Here is a 27300-nt window from a genome sequence, read left to right on the forward strand (position 1 = left end):
CTCAGACTCGCCGCCTACTCATCTTCTTAATGTCTCCCAGATCCACCCATCCTCTCTACCCTAATGACTTCATATCCTCTTTTTACTTTTTTTGTAAAATTTTTAAGATAAAATGTGTTTTGATTATATTCCCCACCCCCAGATGCTTCTAGATCCTCCCCATGTTCCTAACCATTCAATTCCATGTTATTTCTCTGTCTCTCATACAGAGAAAAACAAAAAATAAAAAATAACAAACTAAAAAGAAACAATAAGATAAAAAATACCAAAACAAAACAAATAACACACAAAAGACATGGAATTTATTTTGTGTTTTCCAACTACTCACTCCTGGGCATGGTGTCTACCTTGGAGGGTGGTTCATACACCCAGTGGGCATGGTGTCTACCTTGGAGGGTGGTTCATACACCCAGTGTCACCCCATTAGAAGATAAACCTGATTTTCCTTAATGACAACAGGTATCTTATTACAAGTAGCTTCTAGGTAAGGGGTAAGACATCATTTCTATTTCACCTTCTGCAAGATGGGATTTTGTCTATTTTTAACTTATGCTGGTCTTGTGAATGTTGCCACAGTCTCTATGAATTCATAGGTCTATCAGTCTTGTTGTGTCTGAAAGACACTGGACACTGTTTCGTTGGAGCCATCTACTGCCTCTAGCTCTTCTTTCTGCCTTTTCTTCCTTGTAGGACCTTGAGTTGAGGGGAGATGTTTTATTAAAAAACATGTCATTTAGGGCTGAGTCTTCTAAAGTCTCTCACTCCCTGCACATTGTTAAGCTGTGGGCCTCCTTTTTAGTTACCATTTAGTGCTAGAAGAAGCTTCTTGGATAAGAGTTGATGCTCTGATCTTTGGACATAACAGTATGTCATCAGGAATTGTTTTATATCTATTTTCATTTAGCAGAATAATAGTAGTAGGTTTTCCCTTAGGCCCATGACATTATCTAGTTTCAGATTCTTGGAAATTTTAACAGAGTCAAGTATGGGTTCCACCTCATGGAAGGGCCCTTATGTACAATTAAAAAGTGTTTGGTTGCTTCCATAACATTTACATCACTATTATATTAGTATACCGTACAGGAAGCTCACTGTTGTAGGTCACAGGGTTTACAGTTGGGTGATATTAGTCATTAAATTTCTCCTCTTGTAATGTGCAAAGTACCTTCTACCACCACAAATGATAGTCAGTAGGGGTGAAGGTTCTAGTTGAATACTGGCTCAGTTTCTCCATGTTTGATAATGTAAGTAAGTTTGTCTTTTTCAGTAGAGCCTTACCATTAGATTTGGAGGGTAATTAATAACCTTGGCAATAATCTATACTGGTTAGGGTGTTCTATAGAGCTCCATCGGCCAATGGCTCAATAAGATGTAACTTATTCTTGGTACAGTATGAGGGGTTATAAATGGTGGTATAAGATATCTAGTTGGAGCATTGTCTCCTCCATTATATTGTAGCTCCATTTAAATTCCTTGCTTATATGTTTATATTTTAAGAAGCTTCTGTATTAATAGGTCTCTATAGGTCAAGAAGCTCAACATAAGACCAGATACCCTGAATCCAAAAGAAGAAAAAGTTGGGAGTAGACTTGTTCTCATCAGCACATGAAAGCATATGACACAGAAAAGGATGACTATTCAAAACATTGATAGCACAGGTATTAAGAACAATGATTAATCAATGGGACCCAGGAAGCAAATAATAATAATAATAAATAAACATTTTGTACAGCAAAGAGCAGCATCGTTTGAGCAAACCAGCAGAATCTGTACTAATTTATATTTTACAGAGGATTAACCTAGAATTATGAGGAAGCACAAAACAAAACAAAGCAAAAACCAAAAATGAAAATCAAACAAACAAACTGAAAACTCTGAGCATCAAGAAAAAATTAACCTAATTTTGAAAACATAGCATAGAACTAAACAGAGTGTTCTCCAAAGATACGCAAGCATCAGATAAATGTTTTAAAAATGTTCAACCTCCTTAGCCATCAGAGAAATGCAAATTAAAACTACTTTAAGATTTTATCTCACACCAGTCATAATGGCCAAGATCATTAAAACAAATGAAAGCTCATGTTGATGAGGATGAGGAAAAAGGGCAACACCTATTCATTGTTGGTGGGAGTGAAAATTAGTACAGCCACTATGGAAATTCATGTGAGGTTCCTCAAAAGCCCAAAATCCATCTACCACGAGAACTAGCTATACCATTTTTGGACACATACTCAAAGGTGTCTCCCTCTGACTACAGAGATACTTCTTCATTTGTGTTCATTGTCACTCTATTCAGAATACCCAGAGATTGGAAATAGCTAGACACTCATCAGCTGATAAATGGAGAATGGAAATGTGGTAAATATGACAATGGAATATTATTCAACTATTGAGAAAAATAAAATGATTAGTTTTGCAGGGAAATGGCGGGAGCTAGAAGCAATCATGCTGCCTGAGGTAACTTAGAGCCCAAAGAACAAATATTGCCTGTTTTCTCTTAGATGCAGTTGCCAGCTTTTATGCATTAGATATATAGGTTTCAACTAGAATAAACAGAAATTAGGAAGCTAGTAAGGGACTAGGAGGACAAGGTAGGTCTTCCAAGAAAGGGAAAATAGCACACAGCTTTATAAAGAGAAAATGGAGAAATTAGAATGAGAGGGTTAAATGGGGAGGAGAATGGGAGGCAGAGTAAAGGCGGGAATACGGGAAAGGACAAATCACACTCAAGCATTCTTGAAAATCCATATGCCATCACCTTTTTAAAACAACTCATTGTGTTTCCTATGTGCTCTTGAATATTGGACAATTTACTGGATCATTCTCAATCTACCAGGGACCACAACATTAAAAAATAAAAACTACCATCAACAACAATTAAAAAAAAAAAAAACCTGACTCTCCTTCCTCCCAAAATGATCAAGTGCCCATAGTTCCTCCATCACATGTGGGTCTCATGAACCCCTTCATGATCTGTGCTACAGTGTTGACTGGCTTGATCTTGTGCAAACAATCACAGTTGCTATGAGGTATTCAATGAAGCAACCATGTCATATCTAGAAAACACTGCTTCTCTCCAGGCCTCACAACCTCTAACTCTGATGATCTTTCTGCCCCCCTTTTGCTCTGTTCCCTGAGGTTTGGGGGAGAGGGTGATACAGATGACTCATTTGTCTATAAATTTAAACCACAAAATGGCAAGTACAAGATGTTTGAAAACAGAAAGAATTTTTTTCATACTGAATGTAATGGTGTTTTGTTCTTTACTTTTGTTTTCCCTTTTCATAAAATAATAGCATAACTTTAATATTGGTGAAATTATTAAGGCCATTCCATGTAGTTAAAAGGAGATTTATTTAATGGCGTAACTTACAAATTAAGGAATAGGTAGGTCGCGGAGTCTGGGGAAGGTGTATCACAGTCCAGCGGTGTTCTCTGGAGCTCTGCTCGGTCCACCTCTCCAGTCCAGGGTCCCGCAACAGAGAGCACGCCCGCCGATCCAGATCTCGGGTCCCCAGGCGCCTCCCTTGGCCCCGCCTTGTAGGCGTGACAGTTGCCGAAGTCTCAATGGGGGTTGGAACTTCCAGATCAAAGCTGGAATGGCTACCCACTACATCTCCCCCTTTTTGTCTAAATAAGAAAGTTCTGGGGGCTAAGCTAGGGAGCTGAGACCGGACTAGCTGCTCCCTTTTTCGGGAATGGAACCGTGTAGGCATTCCCTGGTTCTATGGAACTCTGTAGGCGGGTTTAGGTACCCGCCAGCCGGGGAGGAGGCTGAGGGCAGGAGCCATCCAGGCCTTTGAAACTTGCCCCACGTTGGGCACCAGATATTGGTGAAATTATTAAGGCCATTCCACGTAGTTAAAAGGAGATTTATTTAATGGCGTAACTTACAAATTAAGGAATAGGTAGGTCGCGGAGTCTGGGGAAGGTGTATCACAGTCCAGCGGTGTTCTCTGGAGCTCTGCTCGGTCCACCTCTCCAGTCCAGGGTCCCGCAACAGAGAGCACGCCCGCCGATCCAGATCTCAGGTCCCCCGGCGCCTCCCTTGGCCCCGCCTTGTAGGCGTGACAGTTGCCGAAGTCTCAATGGGGGTTGGAACTTCCAGATCAAAGCTGGAATGGCTACCCACTACACTTTAAAAAGTATGTGTTTTATAACCACATGCTAACATTTTCTAAGCTTTTAAAAAGTAATCTTTTCTCAACAGAGAGAACTGTCATTACAATACCACCATCTAAAATGGATGTTACAGTCGGTGAGAGTATTGTTTTACCATGCCAAGTGTCTCATGACCCCACCATGGAAGTTGTATTTGTCTGGTACTTTAATGGAGATGTCATAGACTTAAAGAAAGGAGTGGCGCATTTTGAAAGAATTGGGGGAGTAAGTATCTGAAATTGTGAAGTTCTTAATAAAACAAAGCATGTTTTACATGAATCCACGTAGTTCATAATCGTTCTCTCCGTCTTTATTTACAGACATAATCACTATCTGTGTATAAAGCTGCATCTGTTTTTGTTTTGCTTTATTTTATGTATTTCTCAGAAATACTTGTTTTCTAGATGCAATTAGAGTAAAGGGGATAATAAAAGGGATCAATTATAGAAAATTATAATAATCTTAGTATATCTTCTAATTTCAAAACTGTCTTATGTTTAATATCCACCCAGCTGTAAAGAAAATGGGACCCGCTGTGTGTGATTATGCTTTCATGCAGCTCCCTCTTTCTGTCTTCAGGAATCTGTTGGGGATTTGATGATAAGGAATATTCAATTAGGACATTCAGGAAAATATCTATGCACAGTGCAAACAACACTAGAACGCTTGTCTGCTGTAGCTGATATCATTGTGAGAGGTGAGCAGAAATGATGAAAGAGGGGTTCGATCTTTTATTCATGATCAGAAATGTCCATACATAAATAGTAGCTGTTTGAGGAATTAAATGAGGATAAGAGAATGAGAGAAAACCACAAGTGATTTCCTGTTCTGTTAATTCCAAGAGTCCATATTATGGGTTCTATGGTTATGGCCAATAAATGACTGTGCTTAGCACAAAGTAACAATTCCTAAAATTAGACTGGCCTTCTATTTTTAATTAGGCATTACTCTCAGAGCAGAATAAACTATATAGGATTTCACATTTATCCATATTAGGTATGTTTTCTTAGGATACATTTGAGAGAGACTGGATATTAATGATGAATTAATTTTGAAATAGCTCATTGTTATATGTTATTCAATAAATGCATGATTAGTATTCCGTAGTCTCCAGAGATGGCATTTCTAAGCTAATGTGTTATCTGGATATGACAGATTGTTAATATTTAATCTACAACCACTAGTTTGTATTCAGTAATTTATTTTCTATGTATTGCAGGTAAACTAAGCCATTCTAATCCTTAACTGATGTGTTTAAACATTTCCAACATAGTTGTCATAAATGACATTTTTCAGGTCCACCTGGTCCTCCAGAAGATGTAAAAGTGGAACACATCTCAAGTACCACCTCCAAGCTGAGCTGGAGACCTGGTCCTGATAATAACAGCCCCATTCAAATATTTACCATTCAGACTCGAACACCCTTTTCCGTGGGCTGGCAAGCTGTTGCTACAGGTATATGACTTACATACTTGTGATGATTGTCTAATAATGATTCTCATGGAAATAATAATTTTAATTTGATAGCCCTAATTAATATATTTTACAACAATTTTAATAATATAAATTATTACCTACATCCCCAAACTGGAGATATCTCATATTAGTAACTTAATGATACACTTGATAGCCCCAAAGAAAAACAAGAATAAATAAGAGTAGATAGGAAGAAATGAACTTAGGGCTGAAATTAATGCAATAGAAATAACAAAATATGCAATAGAAAAATATCAATAAAATAAAGGGTTGGTTTTTTTGACAAAAAAATCAACTTTTAACAAAAATAACCAAAAGAAAGAGAAAGAGGATCCAAATTTCAAATTTGAGAAGTGAAAAGACATTCCTACAAACAATGAGGAAATTCAGAGACTCATAAGGATATACTTTAACAATCTTTATTCTACCAAACTGGAAAACCTAAAAGAAATGAATTAATTTCTTGATATATAGAGCATACCAAAGTTAAATCAAAATGAAATAAACCATTTAAACAGACCCCAAGCCCATAGTTAAATAGTAATTAAATATTAATTAAAGAATAATTAAAAATATCCTAACAACAGCAACATCAAGAGCCAGACAGATTCAGTGCAGATTGCTATAAGACCTTCAAAAAAGAACTAATGCTAATATTCCACAAATTATTCTGTAAGATATAACCTGAACAAATATTTCCACATCTTTTTTATGAAGCCACTATTACATAATGCCCAAACTACATAATGACTCAAAAAACAAACACACAAACAAAAAACAAAAAAAGAAATCATATCTCAACATTCCTTATAAACATAGTTGTAAAAATTTTCAATAAAATGTTTGCAAACAAAATTTAAGGAAAAATTAAAAAGATTACCCACCATAATCACATTCACTTCATTGAAGAGACGCAGGGATGGTAAGGATATGTAAATCAATAAATGTAATCTATCACATAAACAGTCTAAAAGATAGAAACAACATGTTCATTTCATTAGATGCGAGAAGACATTTGAAAAAAATCTCACATTCCTTCATGTTAAAAATCCTAGAGAGTTCATGTGTTTCCATTTGTTTGGCTATTTGTCCCTGTGCTTTATCCAACCTTGATCTCAACAATTCTTGCTCATATAAACCCTCCTCTTTCTCGCTAATTGGACTCCCGGAGCTCCACCCAGGGCTTAGCTGTGGATTTCTGCATCCAGTTCCCTCAGTCATTGGATGGGGGTTCTAGCATGACAATTAGGGTGTTTGGCCATCCCATCACCAGAGTAGGTCAGTTCGGGCTGTCTCTCGACCATTGCCAGCAGTCTATGGAAACACATGAACTATGAACCAGTGGCTGAGGGGCCCCCAACCGGATCAGGCCCTCTGTATGGGTGAGATAGTCGATTGGCTTGATCTGTTTGGGAGGCATCCAGGCAGTGGGACCGGGTCCTGTGCTCATTGCATGAGTTGGCTGTTTGAAACCTGGGGCTTATACAGGGTTGCTTGGCTCGGCCTGGGAGGAGGGGACTGGACTTGCCTGGACTGAGTCTACCAGGTTGATCTCAGTCCTCGAGGGAGGCTTTGCCCTGGATGAGGTGGGAATAGGGGGTAGGCTGGGGGCAAGGGGAGGGGAGTGGGAGGGGGGCGGGAGAGGGGAGAACAAAGGAATCCGTGGCTGATATGTAGAACTGAATTGTATTATAAAATAAAATTAAATTAAATTAAAAAAAAATCCTAGAGAGACTGGTGATATGAAGACTAGGGATAGGACATACCATATATAATAAAGGCAGCTTACAGCAAGCCAATATCCAGTACCCTTCTAAATGGAGAGCAACTCAAAGCATTTGCATTAAGATTAAGAACATAATAAAAATGTTCACTCTTTCCATACCCGTTCAATACAGTGATAAGACAACTGAAGAGCATCAGGGGAATACAAATAGGAAAGGAAGAAGTCAGAGACTGTTTATTTGCAGATGTTATAATACTATTCATAAAAGTCCCTAAAGACTCCAGCAGGACATTCCTATAGCTGATAAATGCTTTCAGCAAAGTAGCAAGATACAAAATTAACACACAAAAAACAGTAGCCCTTCTGTATTCAAATGACAAGCAGACCTAGAAAGAAAAGATGGAAACTTTACCTTTTATAATGGCCTTGAAAATTAAAATACCTTACAATAACTCTAAGAAAGTCAAACATGTATGTAATAAAATCTATAAGACTTTGAAGAAAGAAATTGAAGAAGTCTTCAGAGCATGGAAAGACTGCACCCCCATGTGTATTGATCAGAAGGATTAACATCATGAAAATGTCCAGTCTACCAGAAGCAATCACCCTATTCAATTGAATTTCTATCAAACTTCCCACTTAATCCTTCACAGAAATTGAAAAAATAATAATTTTAGCTTCATATGAAAACAAATGCAAAAAATAGAAATAACTTTGAGTTCTTGACTAGTGCCTATGCATGACCTTAAATGCTCAGTTTAGATTTTTGCTTGTTTGCATTAGTTCCTGAAATTCTCAATGGACAGACATATAATGCAACAGTCATTGGTTTGAGTCCTTGGGTGGAATATGAATTTCGTGTTGTTGCTGGGAACAACATTGGGATTGGAGAGCCAAGCAAACCTTCAGAACTGCTGAGAACCAAAGCATCAGGTAAGAAAGAAATCAATGTTTACTGCAGACATGGAAGATCCTTTCTGTCATAGTTCTTAAAGAATAGATTCTGTGGGTCCTTTAGAAATGTAAGAACAAAATTAGTGTTGATGAGTCAGGGTCTCTAGTTTTCACATTTGTAACCCAGAATGAGCAGCTCCCAGCTCCCTGTATTTCCAACTTTAGCACCCTCGTCTGATTTCCACAAGCACCTACAAAGATATGGTCCATATTTACACAAACCTAAATATACATGAATTAAAAAAAATGCATCTTTAAAAGTATTTTTTCTGCTTCTCATTACATTGGAAACTATAAACAAACCACTTTTATTAATTAATTAATATAAGTATATTAATTAATATAAAAAATACTTTAGTAACTGCCAATGGAAAAGTCTTGAATATATGTGAAGCTGTCAGTACTATATATCCAGTAACTCTGTTGACATTACCCTGATCATGCTGCTTTTGACAAAATGAATGACAACACTTAGACAGTATGACTTAGGTTCATCTGAACTTCATGAAAATCATAAGCAAACAAAATGAAGGGGAAATTGAACCTTAAAACGTATGGTGGACAAATGCTATCTTAAGAAAGAACATGAGATTATCATACCACTATCTTATTGATAGAGCTAATATATCTGCATAAAAGAATAAAGTGAACAACCTGGGGTTCTTTAGATAGTCACAATTATAATAGTCTGAAAGAAAACTGACATGAGTAGTTGAGCTTCCCCCAACACACACACACACACACACACACACACACACACACACACACACTTTCATCTTTGACTGAAATCCTCAACTGTATCCAAGATCTTAATCCCAACTTGTGAATCTTGGACAAAAAAGGTGCCATGTAAATAACTTTACATAGTTCAACTCTTGGAAAGCACACACAGCAGCTTTATACATTATTACAGATTTAGTTTGCTTTTGATATTATATCAACAGGAGTATTCTTAATCCTTCTAAGTATGTGATAAAATCTATATTCTTACTACCCACCCCCTTTGAGATATTCCCTAGCATTTTTTATGTTTACAATTTACCTTGAGCCATGTTTACCACTGTAGTCCTCATAGACTTGGAGTAGAATAACATATTATCTGTCTTATTACATCAGTCTTATCAGTGTCTTGGTCTTAGATCCAAAGAGTAAGCTGAAGTCATAGCCCCTCAGTGACTTGCTTTACAGGAAAAAAAAAAACTTACTTTACAAGTGAAAAGTTAAAAATTACTCTCATTCTCTCCAGAGTAATTTTCGTACAAGGATTTATTTTTAAATGTTAAAATATCCTGATGGTTAAGAAAGAAAAAACATCCAGCTTGTTTATTGACAAAAAATAATTAATTAATGTACTGCCTGAGTAAGTTGTTTACAGCACAACTGTATAATTAGGCACTAAATCAGCAGTGTCACCGTTACCATCTGAATGCAACATCATTTTGCCAATTAGTAGATGATGCATAATAATGTCAAACACACGATGTTACTTGATTTTTAATTAATTTTGGAGCCAAGGTGCCCATGTATCAAACAAAACTGTGTCCTCTCTCTTAGAAATTTGGATGTGTGTAAACATCATTTATGTTCATTAAAAATTCAACACTTTCTCAGTCTGCCAGGGTGAGAGCTTTGAGAGGTGAAACCCTCCCAAATAGAACTCTTCTTGATGAAGTTATTTCTTTCATCCTAACCATCCACATTCTTCTTGGTTGTCTGCAGTCCCAATTGTGGCACCAGTAAATATCAATGGAGGCGGTGGAAGCAGATCAGAACTCGTCATTACGTGGGAGGTAATTTTCTGTCGGACTAAGTTATTTTTGAAGGAGAAACACTTAGCTAGCCAGAAAGAACACTGAAAAAACAACAAAGCTTTATTTAATTGCTATAGAAGATATATAAATATTCAGGGAAAAATGCACATTGCCCTGACCATAAGTTATTAAATGGTAGTATTATGCAGCTCTTATTTCTATTAAAGTAAGAGAATAAGACTAACTCAGAAAAAATATTGCATATATAAAAAAATATCAAAATTTACTGAGTGGTGGTCAATAGTATTGTAATTGTGACTAGGTGGATTGGGTACCATTTTATTAATTAGCTAGGAAACATCAAGTAATCAACAAATATAATAGTAGCTCAAAAGATTTGGTTAGGATGACTCAGTGGTTAATTGCATTCTGCCCAAGTCCATTCCAGAAGAACTACAGAATGGAGAGGGATTTGGATACATCATCATGTTCCGGCCAGTGGGCTCCACAACCTGGATGAAAGAAAGGGTAGCACTTGTTGAATCATCAAGGTTCATTTACAGAAATGAAAGCATCATGCCCCTGTCTCCCTTTGAAGTCAAAGTAGGAGTGTACAACAATGAAGGAGAAGGGTCCCTGAGTACTGTGTCCATTGTCTACTCTGGAGAAGATGGTAAGTTACCTTTAATGTTGGGATATTTTACCTTGTAATATGTACAATTCTCTCTCTCTCTCTCTCTCTCTCTCTCTCTCTCTCTCTCTCTCTCTCTCTCTCTCTCTCTGGTTTTGTCTTCTTTGAGGCTCTCTATTAAAGGTGATGTCTTTTCCTTGATGGTAGAACCTCAGCTGGCCCCAAGAGGAACTTCTGTCCAGAGTTTTTCAGCTTCTGAGATGGAGGTTTCCTGGAATGCCATTGCTTGGAATAGAAATACTGGAAGAGTGTTGGGCTATGAGGTAATTCAATTGTCTTCACTCTGCATATATATGCAGCAGCTTACTACACAAGAGCTTTTGCACAGGAGTTTGTTAAGATGCCCTATTTCCTGTTATGTAACAGTGCATCTGTTGTTACTCTGCTTTATACTAATGTACCCAAACAGCTAAAAGATTCTATTTTAAAAGAAGAATGTGGGAAATGGGGGTGTGGGAATGCTGGCAAGATAGATCTCTGCTCTTTTCTGCCCTCTACATGCAAAGATGCACATGGTCACACACACAAGTACACATATATTCACACAGTTGCATACATACATGCAAATTTTTTTTTTTGTAAATAAAAGCATGGATATTAATTTTGGCTCATAGTTACAGAGCTTCAGTATATAATTGGCTTATTGATTTGGGGGTCAGAATGAGGACCTGTTGGCTGTGAGAACAACTGAAAGGGGAAAATGCTTGCAATGGCAGCCAGAAAACAATGATACAGGACAAGTCCAGTGTCAATTATCTCTTTCAATGGTGTGACCTCAGTGCTCTAACTCTCCTTAGAAGGCACCACGTTTTCAAGATTCCTCTACCTCTCCATAATTTCATTGGCTTATGACCGACCACTCTTTCAATACAGGAGTTTTGGAGTAGCATTGATGATCCAAGCTGCAAAATTTCAACTCAAGACAGAGATGAAGACATAGGAATGTTTCCAGGTGGTCTTATGCAAACAGATTTAGCATTATAAAATATTCATTTTAATAGGTATATAGTTGCAATTAAGTAAGATGAGTGTCCTACAACATTGCAAGTATACAGCACAAGTAATAGATAAAAAAATCTGTTAAGAGGACAGAGCTCATGTGAAGTGTTTTTTTTTTTTTGTTTTGTTTTTCGAGACAGGGTTTCTCTGTGTAGCTTTGCACCTTTCCTGGGACTCACGTGGTAGCCCAGGCTGGCCTCGAACTCACAGAGATCCGCCTGGCTCTGCCTCCCGAGTGCTGGGATTAAAGGCGTGCGCCACCACCGCCCGGCATGTGAAGTGTTCTTAACACAATAACTTTTTTTTTCAAATGATCATGAAACTAAATTATTAAATTATTCAAAGTATAGGCATTGTATTCTTACAGAGGGGGAAAGTTAAACCTCTGTAGATCTTAAACCACAGAATTTTACTGAGGAATTTATTTAGAATATGACTTGAAAAGTTTTAATCACCAAGGTCAAGGGACCAAAGTGACAAAGAGAAAACAATACAGATTTTTCCTCAATTGTTTTTTCCATTTAAACTCTACAGAATGATGTAAATCACTTTTGTAGGATTTTGTTTCACAACATTCAAGGATTGAGGGTGAGTAAAGGGAACACCATTAATCACTTATTGTTCTTCATCTTGCAAGTCCAACGAGTCAGGGCATGGATATTTTTTCTTTTATAGAACAATGCCTTTCTAAATATCTGTATTTTCTCTTTGTACTTTGTCTCCCCTTCTCCCATGATCTCTCTGAAAGAACCAAAACCTTATACTCACATGACAGATGTTATTTGAAATGTCATGCCTAGAATATCAAACTTCTTACAGCAAGCCCTGTTATTTATCTAATCTCTAAACTCCTCACTAACCAACATTGCTTCTCTTCAAACTCTAAGATCAGCAGTTTCCACTTCCATTTCTTTGGAATTCATCCTATGGATTTTTTCCACACATAGATTCCAACTTGGGGGCTTAAGGGCTGATACTGAACTTTATGCTATTTTGTCTTGTTTCAGTGTGTCTGAAACAATCTTATTGCATAGCAAGAGATCACAGTGAGTCGAGTTATTAATTATCCTGGGACTCCAAGAACTCTGAAAGAAATGGTAATACCAAAACATCAGAACTGAAATTTTGATTGATGGCATGGAATTTGTTTTGGTCTGAAATTATTTTATGCCATTTGTTAAAGCTGATAACCTTTAGAAAATTCATTAATGAGTTGGGTAACCTAAAAATACTCAGGTTCTCTTCTTTCACAGTAAATATTTCTGGTTTACTCTCTATAGTTATGAGATATTTATTTTGTTATGGATGTGTATCCATTTTAATTAAACACACTTTATCATTTATACATGTGTCATTCACCATACTCTAATGGTTGACATTTTTCAGAAAACAATAACTTCTTCATCATTTGGTTTTGCCACTCAGGTCTTATACTGGACAGACAACTCCAAAGAATCTATGATTGGTAAAATTAGAGTCAGTGGAAATGTCACAACCAAGAATATCACAGGTCTAAGAGCTAATACGATTTACTTTGCCTCTGTGAGAGCCTACAACACTGCAGGGACAGGACCCTCAAGTCCTCCAGTCAATGTCACCACCAAGAAGTCCCGTAAGTATATGTCACAATCCAGGTCATGACACTAATCTGTGAGTAGCTAGTCTTTCCTGTACTCTGTGGCCATTTAATCCTTCCCACCACATGGTTTTACTGTTGAGTCTTCTTGGTGATTTGGTTTGTGACTTAACTATAGATAATTTTTGACATTATGTGGCACTAATTAAAATATGTCACTTTGCTAATTTTGGAATTCTAAAAAGGAAGGAGTTTGATAATATCCATAATAAGAGAATAGTTCTTAAGACCAGAATCTTTATTGCTTCCTAGAAAGTACGCTAAAATACTAACCTCTCTTCTTTGAAGACAAATAGTTTAGTTAGTCTTCAGAGTATCAATCATCTTGCCTGTATAAGGATGAAAAAGCAACAGTATTTGTATTCTCATAGACTTTCCTCAATGTCAAAGAGATACTTAATAAAGGTCTAGTTCAAATTTTAGTAAATTCTGAGTTTTCATAACTAAAAACAGCTAACAAGTTCATTGCCATAAAATGATTGCTCCTGCTCCAGTGTACAACCTCAGCCATCACATGCAATTGTCTGTATTTAGTGGAAAATCTGCCCCATTGCAGTCTACTGTTCCTTGAGGGAGAGGCATATATGTCTAAATTGCTAGCTCAGATAAAAATCAAGGGTTACTAGGAATGTATATGAATAGTAGTAAAAAGACCCCAAAGATATGTATTACATTAAGATGAGAAGGTGAGAGACATTTTACTCTAACTATTGAATCAGGACTCAGTCTAAACCTTATATGTTCAAACTTCTCGCTCCTTGCCCCAACGTTTTCACCATCAAAGCCTGAAGTCCATAGCAGTGCCCAAAGATGGGCTTGGACTACCTGATCCCTGTATTTGTTCTTTCTTGTGCAGACATTCATTCTCTCTGATTGAGAGGAACCAAAGTGCAGGGGAAGGGGTGTTTACAGTTCACTTGCTAGTTCAGGCAAAATCAATGCTTATTAGAAATGTATATGATTAGTATTGAAAAGATCCCAAATATGTGTATGGTAATAAGGTGAGAGGGTTAGAGACATTTTACTGTAGCTACTGAGCCAAGACTCATTTAAACGGGGGAGGGGGGTGAGGAGGGAGGACAGAGGAATCCGGGGTTGATATGTAAAATTAAATTAATTATAAAATTAAAATAAATAAATAAATAAAAATTTGATTGGTAATCAAATTGACCAGGTTAAGGTAAATTGAGCCTGGAAGTATCTCTTTCTCTCTCTCCCTCTTGCTCTGTGTTTATGTATGTTTGTGTGTATGTGTGTGTGTGTGCATGTGTGTGAGTGCAGGTGTGTGTGTGTGTGCATACATGTGTATGTGCACACACATGTGTGTGCAGGTATGTGTGTGTGTGTGTGTGTGTGTGTGTGTGTGTGTGTCCTTGGGTATTTTTTTATTTCTGTCTTTCTTATTTTAGAGTTTAAAATATTTTTATTCATTAAAATGTTTCTTAGACAATTTCACATCTGTACACAATGCATGTTGACCACTCTCATCCTTATTGCCTCCCATAACTTACCATCCTCTCCTAACCCATTCTCCCCACAAATCTCTCTCACACATTCAAGTCTGTTCATTTGATTTCCTGACCAACTAAATGTAGCTGAAGTTTTCCTGTGTCCACCCAGCTCCTGCAGCCACTCAGACCCAAGTAAACACACAGAGGCTTATATTATTTATAAAATGTATGGCTGTGGCAGGCTTCTTGCTATCTGGTTCTTGTATCTTAAATTAACCCATTCCTATTAATCTATAAGTTGCCACTTTGTAGCTTAAGTTTTCCTGCCTGGCCCACAGTCAGGACAAATCTCTCTCACCTGCCAGTCCCACAGACACTCAGACCCAACCAAGTTAACACAGAGACTTATATTGGTTACAAACTATATGGCCGTGGCAGGCTTCTTGCTAACTGTTCTTAGAGCTTAAATTAATCCATCTCCATTAATCTATACCTTGCCACGTGGCTCGTGACTTACCGGCATCTTCACATGCTGTTTGTCATCATGGTGGCTGGCAGTGTCTCTCTGACTCAGCCTTCCCCTTCCAGCTTTATTCTCCTCCTTGTCCCGCCTACACTTCCTGCCTAGCCAATGGCCAATCAGTGTTTTATTTATTGACTAATTAGCAACACATTTGCCATACAGAACATCCCACAGCACTTCCTTTTTTTTTTTTTTTTCAAAAAGGAAGGTTTTAACCTTAAAGTAAAATTACATATAATTTGGGAATTTGGGTGTAGCTTCTCTTACTACTTCCTGCTGGAGGGGGGCGCTGTATCTTATGGGAACACAAAGAAAATTTTAGGATCATGGAATAGTCCGTGAGGCTGTATCGTCTGAGCCAGTTGCCTTGAAACCATTCTGGATGTTGGATCATCTGGGCCATGGTGTCATCGGAGATCTTTCAGGGGGTCTTGGCTGGTCAAACCTGATGTATCTTAATCTGGAACAAATCCATAGCCTCTGGCTTTCTGTGGGAACAAAAGCAGAGATTCCTTTCCAAGGCAACATATCCTTATATCCAAATTTTGAAGTCAAGGTACCTTTAAAATATACATATTGGTTTAATTCAGCTTCCTTTGCAATCAAATATCTCTCTGCAGTTAAGAATCCCAAAGACAACACAATCCAGATTCTCTGTGTAATATTCATCTTCACGTGGCTTATTTTTTATATTAATTTTACTGTCTCTTTAAAGACTTTACTTTTTAAAACTATGTATTTGTTTCTATAACTGTATATATCACCTTTTTTGTCTCTTTCAAGCCTACGTATCTTTTACACACATTTTAAACTATTACATCTGAATCTGTCTTATTGTGAATCTATTGCTTTAAGCTGCAGCATCTGTGGCTGCTGGCTCCGCCCACCTCAGCTTCCCAACATGGCCTTGGTACTTTACCTCCAGCTCTGGGAGCTATCGTGGGTCTATGCTTTTATCCAAGCAGCGTGTAGCCCAGAAACCTCTTTTTCTGTTTTGTAGTAGCAAAGTCTAAATCCACCATGCAGCTTAATGTGCCACTTGCTGAGGCCTCAGTCCCACCATACGGCGGCAGGTTGAGCACACACTCTAGGAACCCGTCAGTAGCTCAAACCAGCAGCTGCCGCTCATTTGAGAGAGACAATTAGGAAGTTGTTTTTAGCTCCATTTTAGAATCTTTTTTTTCTCAGTTTTTAGGTGGAAACTCTTGCCCCATGTTGGGCGCCATTTGTAGCTTAAGTTTTCCTGCCTGGCCCACAGTCAGGACAAACTCTCTCACCTGCCAGTCCCACAGACGCTCAGACCCGACCAAGTAAACACAGAGACTTATATTGGTTACAAACTGTATGGCCATGGCAGGCTTCTTGCTAACTGTTCTTATAGCTTAAATTAATCCATCTTCATTAATCTATACCTTGCCACGTGGCTTGTGGCTTACCGGCATCTTCACATGCTGTTTGTCATCGTGGTGGCTGGCAGTGTCTCTCTGACTCAGCCTTCCACTTCCAGCTTTATTCTCCTCCTTGTCCCGCCTACACTTCCTGCCTAGCCAATGGCCAATCAGTGTTTTATTTATTGACTAATTAGCAACACATTTGCCATACAGAACATCCCACAGCACCACTTGGCTCGAGACTTACCAGTACTTTTACATCTTGCTTCCTCACTGTCTGACTGGTGACTCCTCACTCTGCTTTCCTGTTCCCAGCAATCTCCTCTCTGCTTGTCCCACCTATACTATACTTCCTTCATGGCTACTGACCAATCAGCGTTTTATGTGTCAACCAAATCAGAGCAACACATACATAACATACAGAACGATACCCACAGCAACTAAATTTGATCAGGACATCATTGTAACCATGGGTGTAGAGCTTCCTCTTGGATACTTGTAGGCTCATCAGAGGGTAAAAAATTGAAGACCTTGATACCCATCTCCTGGAATGCATCAGTAGTTAATAATTCAGCAGTAAAAGGTAGAGCCTACTAAACCCCTACTCCTTCTATGACTGATTACTGACAAGGCCTATTTTATATGGGTCTATTGTAGATAGCCACAATTGTCATGAATTAAAGTTTGCATTGACTATGTATAGTAGAGCATGTCATTTCACAGCTCTTCTTGGTGTCTTCCAGCTCTTAAATATTCCCAATTCATCTTTCATAATGTTCCATGAGTCTTAGAGGATGTGGTATGTATTACTTATTTAAGGCTAAGCCCACAATCATCTCATTCAGCATCTTGGGCAGTCACAAGTCTGTATTCATTGTCTGTATTCATTGTTTTATAGGTACATGATTTGGGGCTAACCATTTGATATTGGATAACCAATATCAGGTGGGACTCTTCCCTGTGGAAGACCACTTTTCTCATTATAAGCATCCCCCTGTTTCCTGTCCTTCTCCGTCTAGGCATAATACCCCACTTTCTCCCTTGCATTAGCATGTCCTTCATTTTTAATTATGCTTCAGGTCTTCTTTAGGCAGCCACGCTGATTATATATCATGGGTGTAGCCTCTTTCATATTTCTAGGAGACACAATCTCAAAGCAAACTTCCTGTTCTGTGTCTTATTAATTCTCCCCACTCTTCTGTAATGATTCCTGGGCCTGAGGTGTAGGAGCTGTGTTTGTATCGTAAACCTAACCAACTCCTAAGGCTAGTGAAGTAATGGATCTTGGAGGAGAACTGACATCCACCATTTTACTGGACCGTCATAATTCCTGACTACATTCTAAATATTAATATTTATCCCCACAGTTAAGTGCAGTTTTACTCCCTTATCAAAGAAAGTTCTCTGTGTAACAGATGAAAACCACTACAGAAAAACCACAACTGACAGATTTGCAGAGGGCAAGTGATCTAGCGGTGCCCACACCATTAGGGTAAATCTGTAACTTAGGTTTTTTAATCTATCTTTAAGTAAACCCTAAATTTAGAGTGCTCCTGATATTCATAATAACAGGAAAATGTCCTTTTTACAACTCTACCAACTCCTTTCTTCAATGTTTTTGTATCTGAGGAGAGATCCTCCAGCTTTGGGCTCTTGTGGAACTGTTCAAAGAGTAAAAATAGGACTCCAGGGTGAGAGAAGTGGGGGCATAAATTCTAACTCATCCATACACCATTGTTTTAACTTGTGTAAATATGTTTATTGTGTATATGTTTCTGGGGTTACAGGTATGTGTGAGGATTATACACATCTGTTCATGCTTCTATGGAAGCCAAAAGACAAGCTCAGAAATATGTCCAACTTCTGACACAAGCTAGGGTGACAAGAGAGGGAAGTCTAATTGAGGAAATGCCTCCATGAGACCCAGCTCTAAGGCATTTTCTCAATTAATGATTAATGGGAGAAGGCCCAGCCCATGGTGGGTAGTGCTGTCCCTGGGTTGGTGGTCCTATACGAAAGCAGACTGAGCAATCGAGGGAATGCCAGCCAGTAAGCAGCACTTCTCCATGGCCTCTGCATCAGCTCCTGCCTCCAGGATCCTGCCCTGTTTAAGTTCCTGTCCTGACTTCTTTCAGTGATGAACAGCAATGTGGAAGGGCAAGCCAATAAAACCTTTCCTCCCCAACTTGCTGTTTGGTCATGGTGTTTTGTCAAAGAAATAGAAACTCTAACTAAGACAGTGTCTCATTGGTCTACAGTTTAAAAATGAATATAGGCTAGAGATGCTGGCCAGCAGGTCCATGGATCCTCCATTTTTCATCTTCCAGAGTACGGATTTCAAGTATGCAGTGCCACACCTGGCATTTTAAATCCTGAGAATTGAACTCATGTTTATGAAGAAACACTTTACCACCTGAGCTAACTTCTGGGCCGAAGTTTTTTTACTTGATAATTATGAATGTATGTTTGTACCTGAAAAGTAGAGCTGGAGATGATGCTTACTTCTGGAGGTTGTTAGGAGACCTAAGGATATAACACACTTAAAGGAGACCCAATGAATTAAGATACAGTGAGGGCTCATTGCATGGCAACATGTACTACACCACTTTGCCCATAATTTCACTTTAATTTTTTCCCATTTTAAAAGAAACAAAAGTACTGCTACTTTTCACTTTCTTTTTATGAAATTTTTTAGAGAAATTTTCATCAGGGGCCACAAAAGGATATCCAAAGTGTTAGAGGTGAAATGGCTTTAATGAAACATTGAAGGCAGCCCTGATTCTAAGTGGCATCCTTGGATTTAGCTTTGATTTTCCATGTCCTTGAGGTGACATCAAGATTACCTCTGAATACTAGTAGCAGAAAAAAAAATCTTCATCCATCACACATTGAAACTGTCACCATCTAGATTTTCAATTTGGGACTTGCTCTTTCATCGTGAAATCTGAGAAACAAGAACTCACATTTACCAAAAATCTCTGCTTCTCATGATTGGCTATCAGGAGGTGCAAAGATAAGGAGAGGACAGAACTTCTTTACTTTTTTTTTTTTTTCATTATGAAGATTCTGTCCTCTACTCAGTGAATAGTGCTGCCATGAGCCACATACGGTCTTACGTTCTGATGTATGCTTGCCTGCTGAAAATTTCTCTCTTACTGGGTAAACAATCTAGAATAAGAGAAAAACAAATAACACTACTACATGTTGTAAGAAATACCAGGCAGATAGCCAGGCAGTGGTGGCGCACACCTTTAATCCCAGCACTCAGGAGGCAGAGTCAGGCAGATTTCTGTGAGTTCAAGGCCAGCCTGGTCTACAGAGCGAGATTCAGGATAGGCACCAAAACTACACAGAGAAACCCTGTCTCGAAAAACCAAAAACAAACAGACAAAACAAACAAACAAAAAAAACAGAACCCAAGAAATACCAGGAAGAAAACAAGAGGCTAAGATACACATAAAAAGATAATAGAGAAGGATATATATATATATATATATATATATATATATATATATTAAACATGTACAATATTAGGAGTTAGAGGTCAAAAGATCTCTATATCTGTATGTATATGCCTGTACATTTACAGGTATAAATAAAACTTCGTAAGTAATTTATTGTTTCTATTTAAGCTAATAATAGTGGTGATGATGATTGTTAGGTGGTTATTTTCAAATAATGTATATGATATATATATATATATATATATATATATATATATATATACACTTTGAAGTACAACACCTTAGTAAAAAATAATGTATTTCTAAGACATGTAAGAGGTACAGCAAACACACCGAGATCAGCACAGGCATCACTTTGATAGCATTTAGATTTACAAAGAAAAGAAGAAAATATTTACATCCATTGCAAGAGGAAAAGCAAAGTATAAACAAAGCACAGTATCTGTTGTAGAAAGTAATTTTCAAACACTACCACAAAAAGTGTTTGTAAATTTTGGCTCAATTTGGACCTGGACGTTGACTGACTAGCACTCTGTACTGGATTCTTTCTTGCTGTAAATATGCAATCAATCCATATTTAGACATAAAGGAAGCATTAAGCTTTTATTCCATCTTGCACTTATGTTCTTTCTCTCTTGCCCAAATGTCAACCCCATGCTGTTACTTAGAAGTGTAACATAAGAAGTTGTTTTGAATTGGGTTCACAGTGTGAACTATAGCTGAATATAAATGCCATCTACAGAAAAATTGATTACAGGGAAACCATTAGAACTGTGAAGGGCTAGTTTACTGCCACTCTGTCACTTGATTAATAGAACATGATTTTGGTCTTTGGAGATTGCCTGTAAAAATTAAAACAAAGTAGAAAAAGTGTTGGCTTGTTGAGTTTACCATTCATGAGTGTGATACAAACAACACAACATGTTTTGTAAGTTTCATGCAACAAATGTTCATGTAACAAATGTTTGGGCTTTCTTAAGGTATCAGAACTTCTAATTTCATTAAAAAAATTTGCTCTATGTTTTTATTGTCCATATCAAACCTGGACTGTTAAGAGTGTAAATATTAAGGTGATAGCCTTCAAAACACTTTTAGAAGTTTTTGGTTGTTTTGTTGTTGTTGGTTCTAAGGTCAGATAGATGACATTGACACCTATGCTGATAAATGAAGATAAAATCAAGACAAAAATGTTCTTAAGGCAAAACTTCCCAGGAAATTAACTGAGACCCTTTCAGAGCATTTTCCTTTCATAAGTATGTAGTGAACTCAAGAGCAGTGTCACAAGTGACTGATCTTCAAATTATGCTAATTATATTTAAGTAATGAATCATTTGCAAATGTTAGAATCATATTATTAGTGGCAAGCCACTTTCAACACAACTGAAAATTGATTATTTCATAACAGGACAGTGGAGAACCATTATTCTTACGAGAAACTAGTAACGGTCATTGAGACTTTAATATGAACCACTGGCAAAGTGAAGAAGGCTTCCTAATATGTTTCATATGAACTGAAAACTTTATAAACCAGGAATTATGATTCTCATTTCAGAGATAATAAAACTAGGGCTCTTGGTTACAACAACAGGTCTTTGACCTCAAAATCAGAGTCTTCCTATCCTCCAGACAGCAAGAGAAGCCAAACATTCTAGGTAATTCATATAATTGGTCATACATACCAAGGAATTCTTCCCATGGTGTGGCCATGGGATGTTTTGCTATTTGCTTTGAAGAAACAAATGCATACATATCAATGACAAGGTCATTGCCAAAGTCACAACTATATGTCTTTCAAGGTAGTAAGACTCAGCTCCCTGCTTCCTTGTAGACTCAGTAGACTCAGTATTGAAGGGAATCCTTTTACTCTAAAACAGTTGAAGAAACAAAAGACACAGCAATGAATGAATATTTGCAGAAATATTCTACCAGTAACATTGAAGGTCTGAATCTGTATATGTTCTCTGTTGATTATAAGATGTTGTTAGTGTTGATGAATTATTATGAAGAAACATATTCATAGCTGGGTGGTGGTGGTGCATGCCTTTAATTCCAGCACTCAGGAGGCAGAGCCAGGTGGATCTCTGTGAATTCAAGGCCAGCCTGGTCTACAGCCTGAGTTCTAGGAAAGGCGCAAAGCTACACAGAGAAACCCTGCCTTGAAAAACCATAAAAAAAGAAAAGAAACATGTCCAAAGAGTATACTAGATATTAAATCTCTGATATCTATTGAAAATTTTGATATTAGCTCTTTTATAGCCAAAGAAAATATTATAAAATTCACATTGGAATGAATTAAGGGAAGATAACTGTAATAGTGTGGTTACCACCAAACCCATCAAAAATAAAAATATCATTTGGTATATGTGCAGTGTATAGTAAACACAGACATTTTATGCCTTTAATTGCAATTTGGTTTATTTTTGTCATGAAATGATCCAAAGTATGGCCAGTCAAAATGGTCCATATAAATACATATGGAAGGCTACAGATCTGACCATGGTAATTTGGTCTCAATCATAGGATAGTATGATGAATACAATGTACCCATTTAGTCACCTGTGAATCATGCTGGATGTTCAATATTACAATGAAATATGAGATATGGAGCAATTTTAATTTTCAACTGCATAGTGCAGGTTTCTTCTTCTTCTTCTTCTTCTTCTTCTTCTTTCTTCCTCCTCCTCCTCCTCTTCCTCTTCTTCTTCTTTTAGTACATCTCAATTGTCATCTTATCAATATTTGAGCCATGCACTGAGCTAGCTGTTAAGAATACAGAGTAGTAAAGGGCACATACCATCAAAAATTTATTTAAAAATATGCAAAATAGCTATCTTTCAATGAAATGAAACTATAATAAATAATAATTGAAATTCATGATACTACTGGGTAAATACTTCTCTAGCTGTCACACACCAAATTTGGCAACAAGTTTAGGTGATCAAGACTGAGCTTGTGGAGGCCATAAGCATTGTCCTTAGTTCAGCATGTTTAACATATTCAAGTGACATATAAGACATTAGTTAGAAGTTGTTTCAAAATGCTCTAGAAGTCACATCTGTTTTTCTTGTTGCCCTGAGTTAAATGCTAGGCTCACTCAGCACTTCACATTCAGAACAGAAGCATCTTTCCGTGCAGTTTTATTTCTGCCTCAGACTTGCAGATGAAATATTTTAAATCTCTTAATTGTTTTCAATCTCAAAAAAAAAAATCATATGGACTCTCTGAGTAGCAACATGTTGTCATGGTGAACCCACCGGATAGGAACCAAGGAACCAAGTTTCTGTTCTGACTCAGCTACTTGCCAGTTGTGTACTTTGAGACAACTGACTTCCTACTCTACAAATCACATTATCATTCTCATATGTAAATCGTTAAAGTTGAACTGTATTATTTATTTCAGAGCAGTAGTTCTACATCCTCGCCTCCTTATGCATTACTCCTCTCCAAGGCAGCATTGATTTCAAAGGACTGAGACCTCCAGTTTGGGTTCATAGTACCTGTTATTTGGAGTGACCAATGTACCTGTGAATATTTTTCCTATGTCTGTGTTCCCAAGACATTTATAATATAAACTATACTTTTTTTTTTTCAGTGAACAGCCACCCTTGATTGAACTAACATAGACATGTGTCCAAATTAAGGTCTCTCCTCATATAATTGACAAATCACCAGATTTCCTTTAGGATTTCTAGCCTGGTGATCTCCATGTAGAGGAAGTTTCAAACTTTAAATACTGTGCACAGTTGTGATTTCTGACACTCATATTGAGTGACAAAAAAGGAAATCTATGGCAAGCTGGCCAGGCAACATGGCCCTGCGATAAGAAGGGGAGAGGGAATGTGTTCACTTGGTGACAATGTTTCCCTTAAGGCTCTGCCACATCCTGGCAGGGTTTTAAGAAATTATCCTATATGTTTCATATTTTATTAGTCTCATTTTTCTTAAAATATCTTGAGTTGGTTTTGTTAATTATAGTTAAAAATAGGAATACAGCATCAAAGGTTATAAAAGTATTAGGAATGAGCTGGGTGGTGGTGGTGCACGCCTTTAATCTCAGCACTCAGGAGGCAGAGCCAGGCAGATCTCTGTGAGTTCAAGGACAGCCTGTCCTACAGAACAAGATCCAGGACAGGCACCAAAACTACACAGAGAAAACTGTCTCAAAAAAAAAAAACCAAAATAAAATAAAAAGTATTAGGAATGAACACCTGTATGTATGTGTCTGTATATGTATGTAGAATGTCTCCAACTTGAATTTAGTTAACTTGTTCATCGATTAATAGCCAATACCAAAAGTAAATAACTGAACAATCCATCTTTCTCTATATTATAAAGTAAGCAAACTCAACTACAATGATTACTAAATTAATCCTGGACACTCAGAAAATCATTATTGATTCATAAGCCTGTCACAGAGACATTCTCAAATGACCAGAATTTTAATAAATTTCCTTACTGTGATTAGAATCACTATATTTCAAATGAAATTATAACATCCTTGCTTCTTTTATGCTAATTATCGGGACTTATTTTTCCTTTTCATGTTGCTGCATTGTCCTATGAACTGATTAACACTCATTTGGCTCTTTGTATTCTAAAGCTCCAAGCCAACCACCAGCAAACATTGCATGGAAGCTGTCAAATTCTAAATTATGCTTGAACTGGGAGCATGTGAAGACCATGGAAAATGAGTCTGAAGTTCTGGGCTATAAGGTAAGTATTTAGTTTTCTATTTAATCATATCAGTTATGTTATTAAAGAATAACGTTATAATCAAATAGAAGCATAGTTTGTGCACATGGGTTTATCAGGATATTTTTTAAAATTGCTTGAAAATACCCTTGCTAACTTCAATTCTTCATTAAAAAGGTTCTGTGTTCTAGATTCAGTAATGTATATGGAATAATGTGATGTGAACGGTGGGAAATCCAAATCCTGCAGCATAAACCTTTTTTAATCTTCATGCTATTGCCATTGCTATCAAGAAATAACAATTACTTGGATTTGTATGCAAGATACATGATTGATGTCAAAGAATTAATTTAAATAGAACATTAGAAATTAGGATACAGTGTGATATAGGCTCTTAACAGCATAAAAGGAATCTCATAAGAACATCATTGAGCACCAAGAGCATCTCTGAATGTCCAGGGCAAGTAATCTCCTGTAGTGGTAATGGCAATTAACTCTGAGCAGACATATATATTCAGACTTTTGTAGTGGGTCCAAACTGAACAATGACTTATCATAGAAAGCCCTGGAGCTAATTTATTCAGACTCCATATTTAACATAAATCTTCTCCTGTCCCAGGAACATGGATCCCAGTGAAATATTGTTTCTTAAAAGTAAATTTAATGATAAGGCAATCTAGGATGTATGCACATGAGAAGTATGATGTTGGTAATGACACTCTCATTATAGATGAGAGCATTGTTATAAATATGTTCCTTATCCCTCTCTATGCAGCATCTGAACCTTTAACAAACTCCAGCCTCATATTAACTTGGCTCTTCCTTTTATACAGATTCTCTATCGGCAAAACAGACAGAGTAAAACTCATATTTTGGAAACAAATAATACATCCGCTGAGCTTCTGGTTCCATTTGAAGAAGACTACTTGATTGAAATAAGAACTGTCAGTGATGGCGGAGATGGAAGCAGCAGTGAGGAAATAAGAATTCCAAAAATGTCAAGTAAGTTGAGTTGCTATTTCTGGCACAGACTTTTGATCTAGGCAGTTGCAACATGAAAGTTCCCAGGGACTTTCTAATTATTGTGTAAAGTTGAGTGACAAACCAAAAGGTCTTTGTTTCCATTTGCAATTGTGAGCTGGAGGTGACAAACCAGTGTTTCCTTAAATCACCTGCCAAATTTAACAATGGACATGCATTTCTACAATGTTCTATTTCCTCATTTGAAAATTAAGAAATAAAAATAAAAAATCAAACCAATGAAGAAAGAAATGAAGGAAGGAAGAAGAAAAGAAGAATAAAAGAAAAGAACAAAGGGGATACTTTCATAAATTGTATACTGGCACAACATTTAGGACTTATTGTTTTTTCACAAATAATCAATTGTTTCAAAGTAGGAACAGTGAAACTGAAGTAGGTATGTCTATGATATTCTTTGTATGTCTGTGGCAGACATCACTAATCAATTGTAGCATTTAGATTGAGCTGAAGCCTTCTCAATTACATTTTCCAAGTAGGCCAGTCCTAGAGATACCAAGTAATACTGTTTTTGCTTTAGAAGCATCAAGCTCACGTCTGCATAAAGCTTCTCGGTAGAAGTCACTGGCCACTAAATGTTGGCTAGTTTTAATATACTTTCAGTAGGCTTCACCAACTTGGCTGTTTATCTTTTTCAGTTTTTTGTTTGAGATGGCATCCTATGATAGGAGTCGTTTCTTAAAATTAAATACAATGTAATAAAATATTATTTTAAGACAAATATGACTGTATAGTTTCTGTCCTGTGTTATTAATCCAGTAAGCCATCTTATGTCATATGAGGTCATTATCTGATGTTTTATTTTCCAGGTTTGAGTTCTACAGGAGTTCAGATTTTAAGGCCAAGTACCCAGTTCCTGTCAATGGTTGGGATTTTTTACTGTTTTGCTATTCAACCACTTTTACAATGAATCAATCCATGGATCTTTGGAAATTTTCTGAAAGCAAATTATTCTGTAAATACATTCCCCAACCTCCATCACAAGTATTCTTAATACAGACTTGTTTGGAAAGAAAAAAATGTATATTACTAAGATCTTGTAAATATCTGTGGTACATTAATAAAATGGTTTTAAACACTTTGAAACACTTGGAATTTTAATGTTCACACATCATTACACATTGGAGGGTGCTAAATTAATCTGGGGGATATAAAACTGCTGCTTCTTTTAGGTGACTTATATGGAAAATATAAATAACCACTTCAATTAATGATCATAGATATGGGACAGGTGTAAATTCATATCCATTTTATGTGCTCCAGATAATATACTTCACTATTTACCTCCTAGCCTGATTTGAAACAAAATACAATCATTTGTTTATAGTTGGACGGCTCCCAGGTATC

The 27300-nt window shown here is 37.1% G+C and overlaps 1 protein-coding gene across 1 annotated transcript in view; it reads left to right on the forward strand.

The window, feature by feature from the left end:
- The window catches only part of Cntn6 (contactin 6), a 337384-nt gene extending 310345 nt beyond the window's left edge, over nt 1-27039 (forward strand). Inside the window, 12 exon segments of the mRNA XM_052719550.1 lie at nt 4211-4386; nt 4741-4858; nt 5458-5616; nt 8147-8296; nt 10037-10107; nt 10507-10741; nt 10907-11022; nt 13184-13370; nt 24824-24936; nt 25749-25917; nt 26763-26820; nt 26822-27039. Coding sequence (XP_052575510.1) covers nt 4211-4386; nt 4741-4858; nt 5458-5616; nt 8147-8296; nt 10037-10107; nt 10507-10741; nt 10907-11022; nt 13184-13370; nt 24824-24936; nt 25749-25917; nt 26763-26820; nt 26822-26894 — 1625 coding nt within the window. The 3' untranslated portion in view covers nt 26895-27039.
- The last annotated feature ends 261 nt before the right edge of the window (nt 27040-27300 follow it).

Source organism: Peromyscus californicus, unplaced genomic scaffold, assembly GCF_007827085.1.
Source record: "Peromyscus californicus insignis strain IS unplaced genomic scaffold, ASM782708v3 Scaffold_6__1_contigs__length_162567912, whole genome shotgun sequence".
Classification (NCBI taxonomy): domain Eukaryota; kingdom Metazoa; phylum Chordata; class Mammalia; order Rodentia; family Cricetidae; genus Peromyscus; species Peromyscus californicus.